Source organism: Pipistrellus kuhlii, unplaced genomic scaffold (assembly GCF_014108245.1).
Source record: "Pipistrellus kuhlii isolate mPipKuh1 unplaced genomic scaffold, mPipKuh1.p scaffold_m20_p_3, whole genome shotgun sequence".
Lineage (NCBI taxonomy): Eukaryota > Metazoa > Chordata > Mammalia > Chiroptera > Vespertilionidae > Pipistrellus > Pipistrellus kuhlii.
This window is the reverse complement of record NW_023425529.1, coordinates 63,907,252-63,925,140: the sequence shown is the minus strand read 5'-3', so window position 1 is coordinate 63,925,140 and position 17,889 is coordinate 63,907,252. Positions and strand designations below refer to the sequence as shown.

The 17,889-nt window shown below is 35.7% G+C and overlaps 1 protein-coding gene across 13 annotated transcripts in view; it reads left to right on the top strand.

Moving 5' to 3' along the window:
* OSBPL8 (oxysterol binding protein like 8) overlaps positions 1-17,889 on the top strand; it is a 146,246-nt gene that overhangs the window by 89,953 nt on the left and 38,404 nt on the right. For all 13 annotated transcript variants that reach the window (XM_036455429.2, XM_036455428.2, XM_036455427.2 and 10 more), the window contains 6 exons: positions 2,926-3,003; positions 5,259-5,360; positions 8,104-8,307; positions 11,314-11,398; positions 12,690-12,861; positions 16,733-16,970. In XM_036455429.2, the coding sequence (XP_036311322.1) occupies positions 2,926-3,003; positions 5,259-5,360; positions 8,104-8,307; positions 11,314-11,398; positions 12,690-12,861; positions 16,733-16,970 (879 nt within the window). The remainder of the gene's footprint in view (positions 1-2,925; positions 3,004-5,258; positions 5,361-8,103; positions 8,308-11,313; positions 11,399-12,689; positions 12,862-16,732; positions 16,971-17,889) is intronic.

Sequence of the window (17,889 nt, the reverse complement as noted above, 5' to 3'; positions counted from 1 at the left end):
CATTGCTTAAAGCTAGTTTGAATCTTGACTCCCATGGTTAAGATAATGGTCAGTGCCCTGGCTGGTTTGGCTTAGTGATTAGAGCTTCTGCCCAAGCACAGAAGGGTCTCGATTTCAATTCTCAGACAAGGCCAATTGCCTGGGTTGCAGGCTGGATCCCTGCCCCAGTATGGGGTGTATGCAGGAGGCAACCAATGGGTGTGTCTCTCTCACCCCCTCCTACTCTCCCTCCCTTCTACTCTCTCTAAAAACCAATGAGTGGCGGCCAGGGAGAGCAATGGGGGAATAAGGACACATATGTAATACCTTAATGAATAAAGAAGAAAAAAAAAACAATAGGAAAAATATCCTTGAGTGAGAATTAACAAAACCAAACAAAACAGGTAGTGCCCAATAAGGTTTTAAAAGAAGGAAAACTTAGAAACTATTAGAAAAGTAAATAAATAAAAATAAATTTTATTTATATATATATATATATATATATATATATATATATATATATATATATATATGGAGGTGTATTTAAAAGGTAACCTATTCATTTTAAAAACTTAGTGATATATTTATTTATTTATTTATTTATTTTTAATTTTTTTTTTTAATAAGTTTTTATTGTTCATATTATTACAAATGTTCCTCCCCCCCCCCCACCATTGCTCTCCTCCACCAGGTTCCCACCCCGCCCTCTGCCCTTTCCACTCTCCCCATTGTCCTCATCCATAGGTGCACAGTTTATGTTCAGTCTCTTCCCACGCCCCCCTCTCCCCTTTACCCCAAGAATCGTCAGTTCACTCCCCTTCCATACCTCTGATTCTATTATATTCAACAGTTAATATTGTTCATCAGATTTTTTTAATTTCCTTGGTTTTTAGATTCACTTGTTGATAGTTATGTATTTGTTGTTCATAATTTTTATCTTTGTTTACTTTCTCTTCTGAAAGAACCCCCTTCAGCAATTCATATAATTCTGGTTTGGTGGTGATGAACTCCTTTAGCTTTTTTTTATTAGTGAAGCTCTTTATCTGGCCTTCGATTCTGAGTGATAGCTTTGCTGGGTAGATTATTTTTGGCTGTAGGTTCTTGCTATTCATCACCTTGAATATTTCTTGCCATTCCCTTCTGGCCTGCATGGTTTCTGTTGAGAAGTCAGCTGACAATCGTATAGGTGCTCCTTTGTAGGTTACTACCTTCTTTGCTCTTGCTTCTTTTAATATTCTCTCTTTGTCTTTTGCTCTTGGAATTTTAATAATGATGTGTCTCGGTGTGGTCCTCTTTGGATTCCTTTTGTTTGGAGTTCTGTGCGCTTCCTGGACTTGTAAGTCTAATTCTTTCACCAGGTAGGGGAAGTTTTCTGTCACTATTTCTTTCAGTATGTTTTTGATATCTTGCTCTCTCTCATCTTCTGGGACCCCCATAATTCTGATGTTGGTTCGCTTGAAGTTGTCCCAGAGGTTTCTTACATTATCTTCAATTTTCTGGATTCTCTTGCCTTCTAGCTTCTGTGGAGGAGTGTCTTCTGGCTCTTTATGTTCCAAATCTTTGACTTGATTCTTGCGATCTTCCCTTCTGTTTTTAGGACTCAGTAAAATATTTTTTATTTCAGACAATGTATTCTTTATTTCTTGTTGATCCCTTATCATTTCTTGTTGCCTCCTTATTAATTCTAGTTGATCTCTTTTCATATCCTCATAGGCCTTATCCATCTTTTCTAGGAAATTCTTGAAAAACCTTATAAGCGTAGATCTGAACTCTATATCCAGACGCTTTTTGTCCTCCATTTCTTTCGTTTGTGATCTATTTTGTTGTCGCATTTCGCAGTTACAGATGGGACGGGGTTTCAGGGTGGAGCCTGCAGCTTTGGCTTCTGTCAGCCCCGTCCTATGCGGGTCCTTCAGCGCTCGCTGTTGCCGGCGCCTCTGAGAGAAAGGTGCCCTCGATTTTCGCCTGCTGCCAAACAGTCTATGCTCTCCCCCAATGAGCCCGGTATTGGGGCTCAGTTCAGTTGGAAGTGGAGTTGGAGGTGGCGTTCAGAGCAGTCTGGAGCCCCAGTCTCCTTCCCGTCAGGGCAATCCCGCGGCACAGCCGACCATCCCCTCTCTGCGCGCCGTGTGCGCGCCTCCGGGACCTCCTTTCTCCTCTCCCCGGGGTTCCGCCTTACAGCCCGGCTCCCCATGGCTGAGCCCGAGTCCCCGGGGTCTGGCCCAGAACCGGGGTTCAGAGCAGTTGGGGGCCCAGCACAGTCGGAGCTTTTCTCTCCTTTCCGCTCGGGAACGCCCGCCAGGCACTCGGCCTCCCTCCTCTCTGGCTCCGTCCTCTCCGTGCGCCGCGTCTCCGTACCTTGGGCTTTTCCAGCTCCTCCGCGCCTCCTTCTGGTTTTCTCTTTGCTTCTCGCTGTAGAATTTCCAGTCAATCAACCTTCCTGTAGTTCTGGGCAATGTCCGTTTTATATTTTAGTTGTATTTCATTGAAATTGTTGCGTGCGGCTGCGGCTAGGTGTTCACCTGGGCGCAGCCATCTTGGATCCTCTCTAAAAACTTAGTGATATATTTAAAAAGAATGCAGACCTCTTGGTCACTATATTCTTTTTTTTTTTTTTTTTTTTTTTTTTTTTTTTTTCAGTACTAGCTATAGGAGATACTACTGTCTCATGGGAGAGGATTAAATGAGGTAGTACACATAAAGTATTTAGCATAGTACTGTTTTTGTTTCTTTATTATGTTTTATCCCCTACTATGGATTAGTTTTTAAATCTAAATACTATACTACATGGAAAATCAGTATTTGAAAATCAACATTTGCCAAAATCACAGCAGTAAATGGGAAGAATGTGCAAGCTTCGCTTGAACATTAATATTTTTATACCATATGTTTAGAATAAATGAAGGTTTTAATTTTTTGTTGTTGTTCATTTCTGTGTGATTTTAGTCTGAATCTAAACTTTATAATGGCTCGGAGAAGGACAGTACAGCTTCAAGCAAGCTCACAAAAAAAGAATCTCTCAAGGTTAGTTTCCATAGTCATTTCATAACTAACATTATGCTTTGCATGTGCTTTTGAAAGTAGGCTAATAAGATAAAGAAGTAAATGAGTCTTCTTGAAAGAAGGAAAAAAAACCCAGAGAGGCACACATTAAAAATGTCAATATTTGTATGACATTCTGGAGTCAACTGAAAAGGCTGCATAATGATTATCCCAGAGCTCTTTCAGGCCTCATTTGGCCACTGCAGGGGTAGATGACTAGGTGTCTCTGCAGAGCCGTCCTCAGTCAGGCACATCACTATGCTCTTTGAAATTCAAGTTTACTAACTGGTGAGCCATGCATGGGCTGAATTTGGCCACTGGGTAAATATACAGAAGTCCTCATTTAACATTGTCAGTTGATTTTTAGAACTGAGGTGAAATGATGACAAAACCAATTTTACCATGGGCTAATTGTTATAAACAAGTTATATCATTATTTGTCCTCATTATTTGAGGACCCGCTGTATTTGAATTTTTAAAACCTACACAGTGTTTTAAAAATTCAACAATTACAAGTTGAATTTTTCAGCTTCTCTTAAGAAATGTGCAGCATGGGGCCTGCCTTCCAGATCACCACAGATCCTGGAGCCTAAGGAACACATCCTTTTCCAGTTGACTCTGATCCCTGTAGTCTCATACCTTTTTACGTCCCCATAATTGATCTTGTGTTTATTTGTACTTATAATTTCATATTAAATCTACTCTTAATTCATATGTGCATTATAATAAAGACCAGAAGTCTACAATTTTTTGGCTGTAGAATTATTAATATTTTGTTATTTGTATGCAGTCTCTGTACCATTAAGTGAAACTAGGAAGATTTTGTGTTATAGTTAAAAAGCATACGCATATCACTGATAGGTTACTATTATTCTTCTCCCATCCATGTAATAATAACAAAGCAATAATAAGGCTAAGATTAATTCACCGCTACTTTCCCAAATTATCTCAGAACTGGCGTAGTTATTTATTTATTTTTATTATTTTATGTTATTATTAAATTATTATCTGTGTACATATTCCCCCTGGCTTAGTTATTTATATTTTACATATTAATAACAGCAAAATTGCCAGTTGCAAGTTGTTGCAGCATTGTTCATAATGTGAAAAAAAATTCTAACAGAGATTTCCGTGACTATGAGAATATATTAAGAAAAAATTTAGAAGCAATATGGCATGGTGGTTAAGTCTTTTAGAGCCAGTCTGCCTCTGTTTGGATCCTGCCTCTGTGACTTACTAACTGTGTGATCCTGGGCAAGTTACTCTCTGTGCCTCAGATTTATCTTTTGTAGAATAGGGGTACTAATAATCCTACTTCCCAGGGTTATTGTAAAGATTAAATGAAGTAAAACATGCAAAGTGCTTAGAACTGTGACTGGCACACAGAATATACCCAGTAAATGTTAGCTCTTAATATTTATACTAGGAATTATATGTAGCAGAGAAAAAATTAACTGGAGCTTTAGCCGGTTTGGCTAGAGGTCAGCCCATGGACTGAAGGATCTCCGGTTTGATTTCGGTCAAGGGCACATACTTTTGTTGCAGGCTCAATCCCTAGCCCTGGTCAGGGCCTGTGTGGGAGGCAGCCAGTTATATGTCTCCTTCACATCAGTGTTCCTCTATGTCTCTTCCCGTCCCTTGCACTCTAAAAATCAATGGAAAAACATCCTTGGGTGAGAATTTAACTGAATGAATGAGTGAGTGAGTGAGTGAATGAATGAATGAATGAATGGAGAGAGACATGGAAATGCTCCAAAAAATAATGAATGGGAGAAAAAAATTTTAATGTGTTTAAAATCTCAAAACACAAAAGTTGTATATTCTTATAGGTTCTATACATAGAGAAGGGCTAAAAGGATAGTGTTTTCAAAACAGTTAACAGTAATTCTATGGGTTAAAATAGCATATGGTATACGAAAGATGCCTTTTTAGCTTTATTTGTGTTTTAAATTTTTACCAGGAGATTGTATTTATGTATTATTGTGAAATTTTAAGAAAGTAGAATTCTTTAAAAAGATACAGAGAACTGAACTAGTGATCAGAAGAAGTTAGATTCTAACCATACTTCTCTAAAAATTCTACCAATTCTTCAAAAAAAAAAATAGTTCTTTTATCCTAAGATGCTAGAATTCTAAAAGAGGGTTAGAGTTTTATACTTTACATTCTATAGAACTAAAAATTTTGAAAATGTCCATTTCTAATAATTTTTTAACTTTGCTATTGTTTCTGTAAAATAGGTGCAAAAGAAAAATTACCGAGAAGAAAAGAAAAGAGCCACAAAGGAATTACTCAGTTCAATCACAGATCCTTCTGTTATTGTCATGGCTGATTGGTTGAAGGTCAGTTTGTATTGAATCTTGAATTCTCATTGCTGGATGTTTATCTACTGGAATAAGAAAGCCCAGAGTACACTAAAGCCATTCTGCAAGACATAAATAACTACTAAGATGATTGTTTTTCACTGATAAACTATTAATTATATCCCAGAGGTTCTCTGTTCCAATATTGATGGGAAGAAGGAACCTTAAATGTTGTTCTCTCTTGACAATAACATCAAATATGTATAGCAGTTTGTTTAAAAAGGCTTTTTGATTTGTATGATATTATGTAGTCTAATCAGTATGCTGTAAAAAAATATTTTGGCCTAAGCACTTTGGCTCAGTGACAAGAGCCTCGGCCCACAGATTTAAGAGTCCTAGATTGATTCCCAATCAAAGGCAGGTACCTCTGTTGCAGGTTCGATCCTTTGCCCAGTCTGAGTTGGGGCATGTGCAGGAGGCAACCAATCAATGGGTCGCTCTCACATTGATGTTTTTCTCTCTCCCCCTCCTATGTCCTTTTCACTCTTTCTAAAAATCAATAGGAAAATACCTTTGAGGATTTAAAAAAAATTATTTTCAGATTATCAGTTAGTATTATTACAGACTTGGTATATGCATTGAGAAGATATGATACAAAGTTAATAAAAAAAATTATCATTTGAAAAGGATTAGTTTTCCGAGAAATGTATATATACTGCTGTTTCCATGACTTACTTTTTGGCCTCTGGTTATTCCCACTTATTTTTATTTCCTTTTTTATCATATCAGTCACTCTCTCGTGTTCTTATCAGGAGGATATTTGATAATAATCTTTCAGACTAAGGCTAACTTTGAGAATGATCTTATAAAACCCTGACTCAAGAAATTTTAGTACCTGTCATTGACCTAAAAATTACCCCATTCCTGAAAGCTTTGCACTTTCCCAAAGAGTTGGTACAATCACCAAACCTAAAACCTTTATGAGATCTGTCATTAAAGTTCTTTTACTAACTTATGAGTCTAGTGCTGGTTTCCCTGAGAGGTCAAGTAATATTAGGGTCTTCTTCAATGTTGTGCTGAAAATACTTCTAATTTTGGCTTTTCTTAAAAGACTTCAAACTCTAGATCTCACTTGGGTTTTTCAGAGCTAAACTTACTCTTGTCTTTTTGACATTGGATTTTCCCAACCAATTCCTAAAACTCCCTAATGCTTCCCCTGGCTGACTTTCTAAATCCTACCTGCATTCTGATAATTTACCATCCATGTTTTACTATCACATCTCCAAGATCTAGAATCTTATCTCAGAATAACTTTTACCTTTCCATCTCTTTTACATATATGCATACTTTTTCTTAAAGATTTTCTCTTTTCTTCATGTCTAATTCCAAACTCACCCTTTCTAAATTTTGCTTGTCTAGAGTTACTGTGGTATGCCTAGTTGAGGGAACAGATGTTTTACAGTAAATAAAACTGAGGATAATTCCTAGTTTTTAATCTCAATATTATATTAGCATCCTTTTTAGTACTGTGAATTCAGTGACTTATATAGAAATACTTTTAATGGGTTACAGAAATAGAATAGGAAAAGCTAGCTATAGACTACTTTTTTTACATAGCATTAAACCCTAGGATGTGGAACATTTTACAAGACTAGAGAGAGTTATGTGACTTGTGCTTCAAAATTTACCCAAGAAGTTTATATGGCACACTTTATGTAATTACTAACAATGGAATAATTTAGAGAAGGTGATTTTAGGGATAGAGGATGTTATTCCCTTTTTATACCACTCACCAAATTTAGGGAATTCCTGGTATGTGTTTGCAGTGTTTGCAGCACTTTATGTAGCTAAGGGGGTAAGATCTTAAAAGGTAGGATAATCTTATACTCAGAAATAAAATTACAGCTATTACAGATGCTAATCTATTAGGAACACATTCTATATAATAAAGATGTAATATGCAAGTGGTTGTTATGCCTTGACAAGTCAGTACCTACCAGGTAAGAACCAATCATGGATCAGCAGGAGGATGGGGCAGCGAGCTACTAGCGGGTGGCAGAGAGCTACAGGAGAGGGCAGGGCAGCAAGCTATGGAGCCAGGGATGTGGAGAGGAGGCAGGGAGAGCTACAGGAGGGTGGGGCAGTGGGCGGAGAGCTACAGGAGGGGTGGGGCACTAAACTGCTGGCTCCTGTGCAAGACTAGTATTATAGTATTTTAATAGTCCCTGACCTAACCTAAAAGGTTAGGAAAACCATTCTACTTAGTGCAATATTTTGAAACTGGTGACCCAGTCTCCCACTAGAATTTAAGATCCTCGGAAACAGGAGTCATGCTATATATATATATATATATATATATATATATATATATATATATATATTTATTTATTTATAAATATATTTTTTTGATTTTTTACAGAGAGGAAGGGGGAGAAGAGAGAGAGAGAGAGAGAGCCAGGAACATCGACCAGCTGCCTCCTGCACACCCCCTACCGGGGATGTGCCTGCAACCAATGTATACATTCCCTTGACTGGAATCGAACCCGGGACCTTTCAGTCCGCAGACCAATGCTCTACCACTGAGCCAAACCGGTTTCAGCTATTTATATATTTATTATTAGTGCTTATCATTTAGTAGGTTTAAAGAAATATCTATTGACTTTAACATGTACATTTTCTAGAAATTTTAAATTAAAACATCCTATTTGCCATTATTCAGTTTACATTTTGTAGAGCAGAAAGAGAAAAACAAAGCCTTATTTCTTATACTTATTTTCTGTAGATACGTGGTACTCTAAAGAGCTGGACCAAGTTGTGGTGCGTTTTGAAACCTGGGGTGCTGCTGATCTATAAAACCCAAAAAAATGGTCAATGGGTAGGAACAGTCCTTCTGAATGCCTGTGAAATCATCGAGCGTCCATCAAAAAAGGATGGCTTTTGTTTCAAACTTTTTCATCCTTTGGAGCAATCTATTTGGGCAGTGAAGGTAAGTACTTATTATATAGGTAAAAAGCAGAGATGGTAATCTGTGAGTAGAACTGAGACAGATCATTTAATCTAATGGTTGCTATTCTCTGCCAGCACTTATAAATTTATTTCTGTTTTTAAGAGTATTATTCCTCTGTCCCTACCCACAATGAAATGTACACCAAATATTCTTATTTACCTTTAAGATCTAACTTAAACATTTCTCCAGAAAAAAAACTTTTAATTTATATTGTGTATTATCTCTTTGCCATGGGGATTCAGTTTGTACTGTTTTTATTAAAATGGCAATTAATAATTTTGCTTTGTAATGTATCATATTTACTGTGTTTTTCTGTTTGTCAAAATTGTAAGGTATCATAGAACAGAAGCTGCCATTTATTTTTGTAAGTTTTTTCTATAGTAATGTAAATATGTGGTAAGTATAAGCAGTCACAGTCTTTCTTACTCTTGAGAGGCAATGTTCTTTGAAATGGAGCTCTAATGCTTTATAATTAAAGAACATTACTGTGGTCACTCCTATGTTATAATATCAGAAACTTAATCAGGAAGATAGAAAAGCCTTATTTTGATTACCAAGAAATTCTACAAACAGTAGTTGTGCAGTACATGTTAACAGAATAAATGTGTCTGAACCTAGTCTTAAGTTTTTACAAAGCCACCATTGTTTTAGTTTGAAAGACCAGTTACACTTGAATAAAGAGTTTAGAACTCCTTTAAGGAAAACCACCTAATTGAGATTAGCACTAAGAAAATCTTCAGCTTTTAAATATTTTTGTTGCTTAATTGGGCAATATACATATACATAGGGGGGGAAAATGAACTTTTTACCTTTATTTCGGTAGCCTAGTTCTGGAATTAGTCCCCACAGGGGAAAGAATTTAATCCATATAGCCTGTGGTATTTATATATCATATGATACTCAAATGAAAAAGTATTTTTTATATAGTATTTTATATATAGCATTTTCAAAATCTTTTATATATAGCATTTTTTCTTTACTATTACTTTTAGGAATCATAAGAATTATAATGAGTTTTAAGTCATTAAAAATATTTTTAGCCCTGGCCAGGTAGCTCAGTTGGTTAGAGCATTGTCCCAATACACCAAGGTTGTGTGAGTTCATTCTCTGGTCAGGACACATAAGAAGCAACCATTGAATGCATAAATGTTCTGGATTGTGAGAGGGATATCCGACTGCCTATTTAGATCTGAACCCGGATCAGGTCTAAACGGGCAGTCAGACATCTTTCAAAGGGTCCCAGATTGGATAGGGTGCAGACTGGGCTGAGGGACAACCCCCCCTCATGCACAAATTTCTTGCACCAGGCCTCTAGTAAATTATAAAGCTATTTGAAAATACCCAAGGGATTTTAGAAGATTTGTTAAAATCATATTGATTTTTCTATTTTTAAATTTTGACTCTGCGTCTTTACTTTGTAATGATTATACTTTTTTTTTTAAATATATATTTTACTGATTTTTAACAGAGAAAGGGAGAGAGATAGAGAGCTAGAAACGTCAATGAGAGCTGCCTCTTGCACACCCCCTACTGGGGATGTGCCCGCTGCCAAGGTACATGACCTTGACTGGAATCAAACCTGGGACCTTTTAGTCTGCAGACCGATGCTCTACCACTGAGCCAAACCGGCTTCGGCTGATTATACTTTTTAAAGTTCATTTAATTCCTTGATCCGAGAACTTGAAAATTATGCTTTTCTATAAAAATTATACTATAAATTGAATCCTCAGATTTTTCTTTTCAAATAAGAAGTATGTCTCCTAAGATTAACCTTGATGATAATAATTACTGTAGAGCTCTTGGTGGTATATACTTCTAAAACAACCCTAGCCAACAACAATAAAATTTCTTTAAAATTAACTTTTATAGTTGCTATTTAGGAATATATTATTGCTTATAAATAGAGCTTTATTTTTCCCTAGACCTAGTAAAAATTCTTTTCTTTTTTTTTCTTCTTTTTTTTTTGCTTATAAATTATAGCTATATTTCCAGCTGTTTTTTTCTTTCCAGCTATTTCTTTATAGGTTCTAAAAATTAAGTATTTTTTTCTAGTAGTACATGTGAGATGGAAATTCTCTGTTAAATTAAAATTTTGTCTCATTTGGTGAATTTTAGATTTTCCTTTAAGTGTGAACAATGTACAGAAATAATGTTTAACTAATGATAACTTTAAGTTGTTAAATTTTTTGATAAGGAGGTATATTTGTTGGAAAAGGAAAACTTTCCTTAATACTTAACATTTGCTTTCTCAAGAAGATTGAAATTAAATCTGGTTTGCTTTTAAATTATAATCCATGGCTAATTTAGATTGTTATCAATAATAATCCTATCTAATAAAAGAGTGATATGCAAATTGACCATCATTTCAACACACAAGATGGCTGCCCCCATGTGGACACAAGATGGCCAGCTGGGGAGGGCATTTGGGAGGGACCAGGTCTGCAAGGGAGGGCAGTGTGGGCAATCAGGCCAACAGGGGATGGCAGTTGGGAGGGACCAGGCCTACAAGGGAGGGAAGTTGGGGGCGACCGGGCCTGAAGGGAAAGGCAGTTGGGAGTAATGCAGCTTGCAGGGGAGAGCAGTTGGGGGGATCAGGCCTTCAGGGAAGGCAGTTAGGGGTGATCAGGCTGGCAGGGAGGGCAAGGGAGTAAGGGTGATCAGGCTGGCAGGCAGCAGAGGTTAAGGGCAATCAGGAAGGCAAGCAGGCGAGGCAGTTGGGAGCCAGCAGTCCTAAATTGTGAGAGGGATGTCCAACTGCCCATTTAGCCCCGATCCCATTAGGATCCCATTAAGATCGGGGCTAAACGGGCAGTCGGTTATCCCTCAAGGGATCCCATATTGTAGAGGGTTCAGGCTGGTCTTAGAGACATTCTCCAGTGCACAAATTTTGTGCACCGGGCCTCTAGTAGATAATATAAGGTCAAGATGTTATAATATTATATGCCATTTATTTTGCTTATTTTTATTTTATTTGTTTATTTTAAGGGTCCAAAAGGTGAAGCAGTTGGATCCATAACTCAGCCCTTACCTAGCAGTTACTTGATCATCCGAGCTACTTCAGAGTCAGATGGTAAATATAGGTTTTTTGTTTTGTTTTGTTTTTTATGATGGATTGGATTTTGGTCTCATTTTAAAAGGTTTATTTATATTCCACTGTGTGTTTCCTTTTGGGAAAATCTGTCTTTAGTATGGCATTTGCAACAGAAGTATTGTAAATTGTTTAGAGCATCAAATATATCATTAATTTGGTAGAAAACAGAGGAATCCGACAGGAAGGAGGCATTGGATAATTAAATGATGAATTAACAGCCTTGAGTTTCTTTATCCTTCACTGACATGTTTACATCTTCTTGATTTGATTAGTGTTCTCTGTGGTAACTCATTAAAATTTTATCATTTTAAAGGTACATTTAATACTATTTTTTTACCACTAAGTATTAACATTTTTAAGACACTGTTACAATTTTTTTTTTTAATATAAACATTTAATTGCAAACTGTTGTTCTGCACTTACTAACATGATACATAATTCCTGAAGCAAATACAGGGAGAGCAAAACTTATTTATTTGAAATCAAGGTAACTTTACTAATTGATACTGGATTTCTGTTGCACTTTTATATTTTATAGTTTAGAGTAGCTTAGCCTAAGGAATCTTGTAACCCTCCAGAGTTTATTTTTACCAAATGATTATTTTTAAAATTATCATAGGCACAAGTATTTTTTATGAAAGTGTTTTATTTGGCTGATATTTCCAGCAGGTGCTGAAACAAATATATGTGGATTTTTAAGTGAAAGTAACATTTTTTTCTGCTAATTATAGTTCTAAATTTTAATTTAAAAAATAAAGTTAATAATGTTTCTACTAACTGATATGGCAGTTAATGGCAGTATTGTCACGCATTTCCCTGACCTAAAATTTTTTATACATATGAGTAAAATGGGTGTTAAACCTGGGAATAGACCCACTACCAACAAAACATTTTTTAGTTTGTTTATAATACAAACATAACCTCTTCAGTATATTTTATGTACCTTTTTGGTACCTTCAAATTATACTATATATTAATGTTCTAAAATTTAAAAATTAAAACATATGTATTTTCACTAGGTATACTTACCAATGTGTGCTATATTCTATTCATTAATAGTTTCTAGATACGTAGGATGTAAAAATCACTTGGTAAACTGAAAAATCACATTTAGAAATCCTTGTAAGACTTTGTGTTCAAAGTAACTTTTCCAGTGCATGTTTCTCAGAGAAATAATATTATGTCTAAAGGCTAACAGTGTTACATTAAGATGGATGCTAGCTTGTGTGGTTTCTTGAATTATACCACTTATGAATCTGTGTTCTTCTAGGAAGGTGCTGGATGGATGCTTTGGAGTTGGCTTTGAAATGTTCTAGTCTTCTTAAACGTACAATGATCAGGGAAGGGAAGGAACATGATCTAAGCATTTCATCAGAGAACACACATGTGACTTTGTATGGCTTATTACGTGCTAACAATCTTCACAGTGGTGACAACTTCCAGTAAGTCGATATTGCCCCTAATTTGGTAATTACTAAGGAGACCATGTAATTCACTAGATTAATTGGTAGGTTTAGAATTTTTGTAGTGTTTGTAGAATTGAAACTTGGCTGTCTTCTTCTGGTTATATGGTCTAAGGCCTGGTTTAAGATTTGTTTAGTTACTATGATGAGGTATAGAAAGTTATTTCTGTGATCCTAACCAATGTGAATTACTTGTTATTTCCCAAATGCAATCATGCTGTCTACCTTGTCTTTGTGCATGGTGTTCCCTTCATTAAGAATGATTTCTAGTCCACCTTGCTCTTTTCTCCCATCAAAAGACTATGTATTCTTCAAGACTGACCTCAAATATGATATCATATGTGAAAGTCTACCTTGCTCTTTTCTCCTGTCATAAGACTATGTAATTCTTTAATACCGATTCAAATGTTATATGCAATAACTTTCATGCCTCCTAACCATGAAATATCTGGCCTTCTATTGCTGTTCTGTAATGGTTTTTCTTTTTCTTTTTTTTTCTTTTCTTTCTTTTTTTTTTTTTTTGTAATGGTACATAATTCTTTCTGGTATTTGTGGAATTCTCCTATGATATTGTGCTTTGAGTTGGAACTGTGTCTTATTTTGGTTTTTATCACCTGAAGCATTTACAATAGTTAATTTAAAAAAAATTTCTTCAGAGAAACACAATACTTTCCTTGAGGTTCAAAGGTTTGTTTAGGTTCAGATTTCTTTTGTTGTTTTGTAGGAAAAACATTAGATTTCCCCCTTTCCTCCCTTGCATCAATGCTCAATTTTCTGCTCTAAAGCCACTTATTACTATGGCCATTGGATTACTCTCCTGAAAGTTGTTAAGACTGCTATTCTCCATGTAACCTGAACTGAACTTTTTTTTTTTCCATTTGCTTGACTCTTTTTCTTCACTCTCTTTGAAAATTTCCATTACCTGACCTTTTACATCCTTTCTTTGCAGAATTATAATCTGGAGTTTTATTTTAATCCTCAGAACAAAAGCCTGAATGGGAAAAGATTGGGGGTGGGAGCACAATTTATATAGGAATGACTGTTTGTTGGGGCCTCTTCCTGAAATTTTTTTATTAAAGTTCTTCAGCTATAAAACATTCATTGTTTTTGTTGAATACCAGGTAATCTTTAAATGCTCTTATTTGGGGATCTTAACAATTCATTTGCTTCACATATTTATTCATTAAAAATTTAAAGCCTGTTTTCTGTGTAAGATACTATACACTTTTCTAAATAATTTTGGATAGGGAGATTCATCTCCCTATCCAAATTTGAATCCAGTGTAACAGTTTATTAGCTATGTGATCCTGAGAGATGTTTTGTTCTTATTTGACTCCTATAAATTCCAGGTAGCAATAAATATTAGAAAGAAAAGAATAACATAAGCAACCAAAGGAGACGTGCTTTAGGGTAACACAGGATCAAGAGAATTTATAGGATGAAGACATAACATTCTAACAGGGAGAGTATCAAGGTAACAGATTTTTGCAAAAGTAGAATCAACATATCAACATGTTCATTTTGGCTGGATGACAGAAAATGAGCTGTGAGCTATGATGCAGAGATGAGGAGTGAGAATCTGCTTGGATGTAAGGAATAGGAAGTTGGTGAAGTTAAAGATTACCAAGTTTTATGCCTGAGTGGTAGGGAAGATGATGGTAAAATAAAACAAAAGACCACTTGGGGGAGATAATAATTTATTAAATATTATACATGTTGACGATGCAGCAGTCCCTAGACATAGATGATGTCAGCCAAGCATTTAAAAACATGGGTCTAAAGTGTATTCCTGCATGCATGGGTTTGGATATCAAATAGAAATTTGATAGCTTGCCAAAGGAGAGAGAATAGAGAGAGTAAAAAAGGGCCAAGGAAGATGAAAATATTTAAGGGTAAAAGGAATAAGAGGGATCAGAGAGCTTAAAAAGTAGAGCTACAATTACATGGAACCCACTCATTAAGACTATTTTAAGGAAAATAATTTCATCTAAGTTCAGTAATGCAGAGAAGTCAAAGGAGGTAAAAATTAGACAAGGCCATTGGGTTTGTTAACTAAGCCATCATTAGTGACTTTTAAGGGAACAGAGTCACTTGATTTAAGTGAGTAAAGACCAGATTGTAAGGAGAGCAATTTTAGAGTACTTTTAAAAAATATATGATCATAAAGTGAAAGAAAGAAAGGAATATGCATGTAAAAGTGAATTCCTGTTAGAAATTATCTGGTTAAAATACAAACAAATGAAGATTTTGGAAAAATTGAGACTAACATAGGAATTAAATAGGACTTCTCTGCTCTGTTATTACCTCAGCATTGCTAAAATGTCAATGGCATCGTGTATTTGTTTTTAAAGTACTTAAGTGCTCATCCCTATAAGATTTTTATGCTAAATGAAACCCACAGATACTTTCCTAAATAAGAAGTTATTTTTTAAAAAATTATTCTGGAATTAAGGTTTTTTTTTAATTCTTTTTTTGTATAGATTATTGACCCTAATCACTTTAGGGTTAGGATAAACAGGATTGGTTATAGGAGCATATCAGTTTTAGGTTACAGGTTTATTTCCTTAAGCTAATATTTTCTTTTTCTTTTTTTTTTCTTTTTAAAATATATTTTATTGATTTTGTACAGAGAGGAATGGAGAGAGAGAGAGAGTTAGAAACATCTATGAGAGAGAGTCATCGATCAGCTGCCTCTTGCACACCCCCCACGGGGGATATGCCCACAACCAAGGTACATGCCCTTGACCAGAACCGAACCCGGGACCCTTCAGTCCCCAAGCCGACGCTCTATCCATTGAGCCAAACCTGTCTTGGCAAGCTAATATTTTCATTTCCAATTTTCCTTGAACTTTTTTCTCGATTATTTTATCAGTTAAGTATTAAGTAGCTATAATTATTACCTTTCACATTTCTTGTCTTATACTTATTTTGAGTGACTTTGGCAACCTTTACAGGTGGAAAGTTATAACTTCATTTGAGTTCACTTGATAATTTATCTGATGATCTTAACTTGAAGTTTTCCTTCAGACCAGAAGTGACAATGAGGTTGACTCAAGTGATGGTGACTACAAAACTAAGAAAAAAAGTCAGCAACTTCTAAAATTGTTGCTTTTGGCCCTAACCGGTTTGGCTTAGTGGATAGAGCGTTGGCCTGCGGACTCAAGGGTCCCAGGTTCGATTCCAGTCAAGGGCATGTACCTTGGTTACTGGCACATTCCCGGTGGGGGGTGTGCAAGAGGCAGCTGATTGATGTTTCTCTCTCCGATGTTTCTGACTCTCTAACCCTCTTCTTTCCTCTCTGTAAATAATCAATAAAATATATTTAAAAATAAAATAAAATAGCCGAAACTGGTTTGGCTCAGTGGTAGAGCGTCGGTCTGCAGACTGAAAGGTCCCAGGTTCGATTCCGGTCTAGGACTTGTACATTGGTTGTGGGCACATCGCCAGTAGCGGGTGTGCAAGAGGCAGTTGGTCGATGTTTCTCTCTCATCAACATTTCTAGTTCTCTATCTCTCTCCCTTCCTCCTCTCTGTAAAATATCAATAAAATATATTTTAAAAAAATTAAAAAATAAAATTGTTGCTTTTGGACAATTTTAGTTCTTGGACAAATTTTGATTTTGGACAATTTTAGCCTTAAGTGGTAGAGAGATAAAGAGTTCAGTGTCATCTTTAACATTTCCCTAGATTTTTCCTTAACTTCTCTGTGCCATTTACAAAACTATATAAAACATTAAGAATGGCGCCCGACACATAATAAATTCTCAGTAAATATTACATATCATTCTTATTTATAAATTAAATATTCTTAACCTCTTTTATTCTTCCTTCTAATAATTCTTTTCCTTAAGGTTAAATGATAGTGAAATTGAACGACAGCATTTTAAGGACCAAGATATGTATTCTGATAAATCCGATAAAGAAAATGATCAAGAGCATGATGAGTCTGACAATGAGGTGATGGGGAAAAGTGAAGACAGTGACACAGATACATCAGAAAGGCAAGATGACTCATACATCGAACCTGAGCCTGTCGAGCCTCTAAAGGAGACCACCTACACTGAACAGAGCCATGAGGAACTCGGAGAGGTAAAAGTCTGTGGTTTTCAGAGACTTGGGTTTTCTAATTCTAATGAAATTAAATACATTATTTGTTTGACCTTTTGCTTATTTTCCCAAAAGAATATTTCTATACCTACTTTATTTTAAAAGTTGTATACATATGAAATGTGTCAGGACTTATAAACAAGTAAAAACATAATACTTACACAAATATGAATATATCCTATTAAATTTAAAGTTTACATTTTCTTCAAGTTTGCTTTTGAAATAGGATGCTGCTAGATGTTATTGTCAGGTACAAGTAAAATGGAGGAAACTTGAGTTTATAACTTTGTTGTTTATTGCAAGTGCATAGAGGTAAATATATTAGGTCTAGTAATAATTAATGTCGTTTTCTAATACTTTAAATCGAATTTATTTAAACAATACAACAAAATTTAATCAACAATATAGTTGCCGTTGTTTTCTACTACTTGTGCCCAATGCTCAGGAAGCATTTTAATCCCTCTGTTGTAAAATTCTTGTGATTTTGATGCAAAAAATTCGGTCAATGCATTTTTGAGGCATTCTTCATTATTAAATTTTTTTCCAAGAAGAAAGTTTTGCAAAGAACGAAACAAATGGTAATCGGAAGGGGCAATATCAGGAGAATATGCAGGTTGAGGGAGAACTTCCCATTCCAACTGGCGCAGTTTTTCAGCAGTGATTCTTGCAGTATGCGGTCGTGCGTTATCATGATGAAGAATTACGCCCTTCCGATTAATCAGCGCGGGTTCTTTTTCTCTTAAAGCTTGGGCTAACCTTTCCAATTGGGCACTATACACTGCACTTGTAATGGTTTGGTTATGGTAAAAGTTCATAATGAAGAATTCCTTTAAAATTCCACCAAACACACAACATCACTTTTTTCGCATGCAAGTCAGGTTTTGGCGTGGGCTGTGGAGCC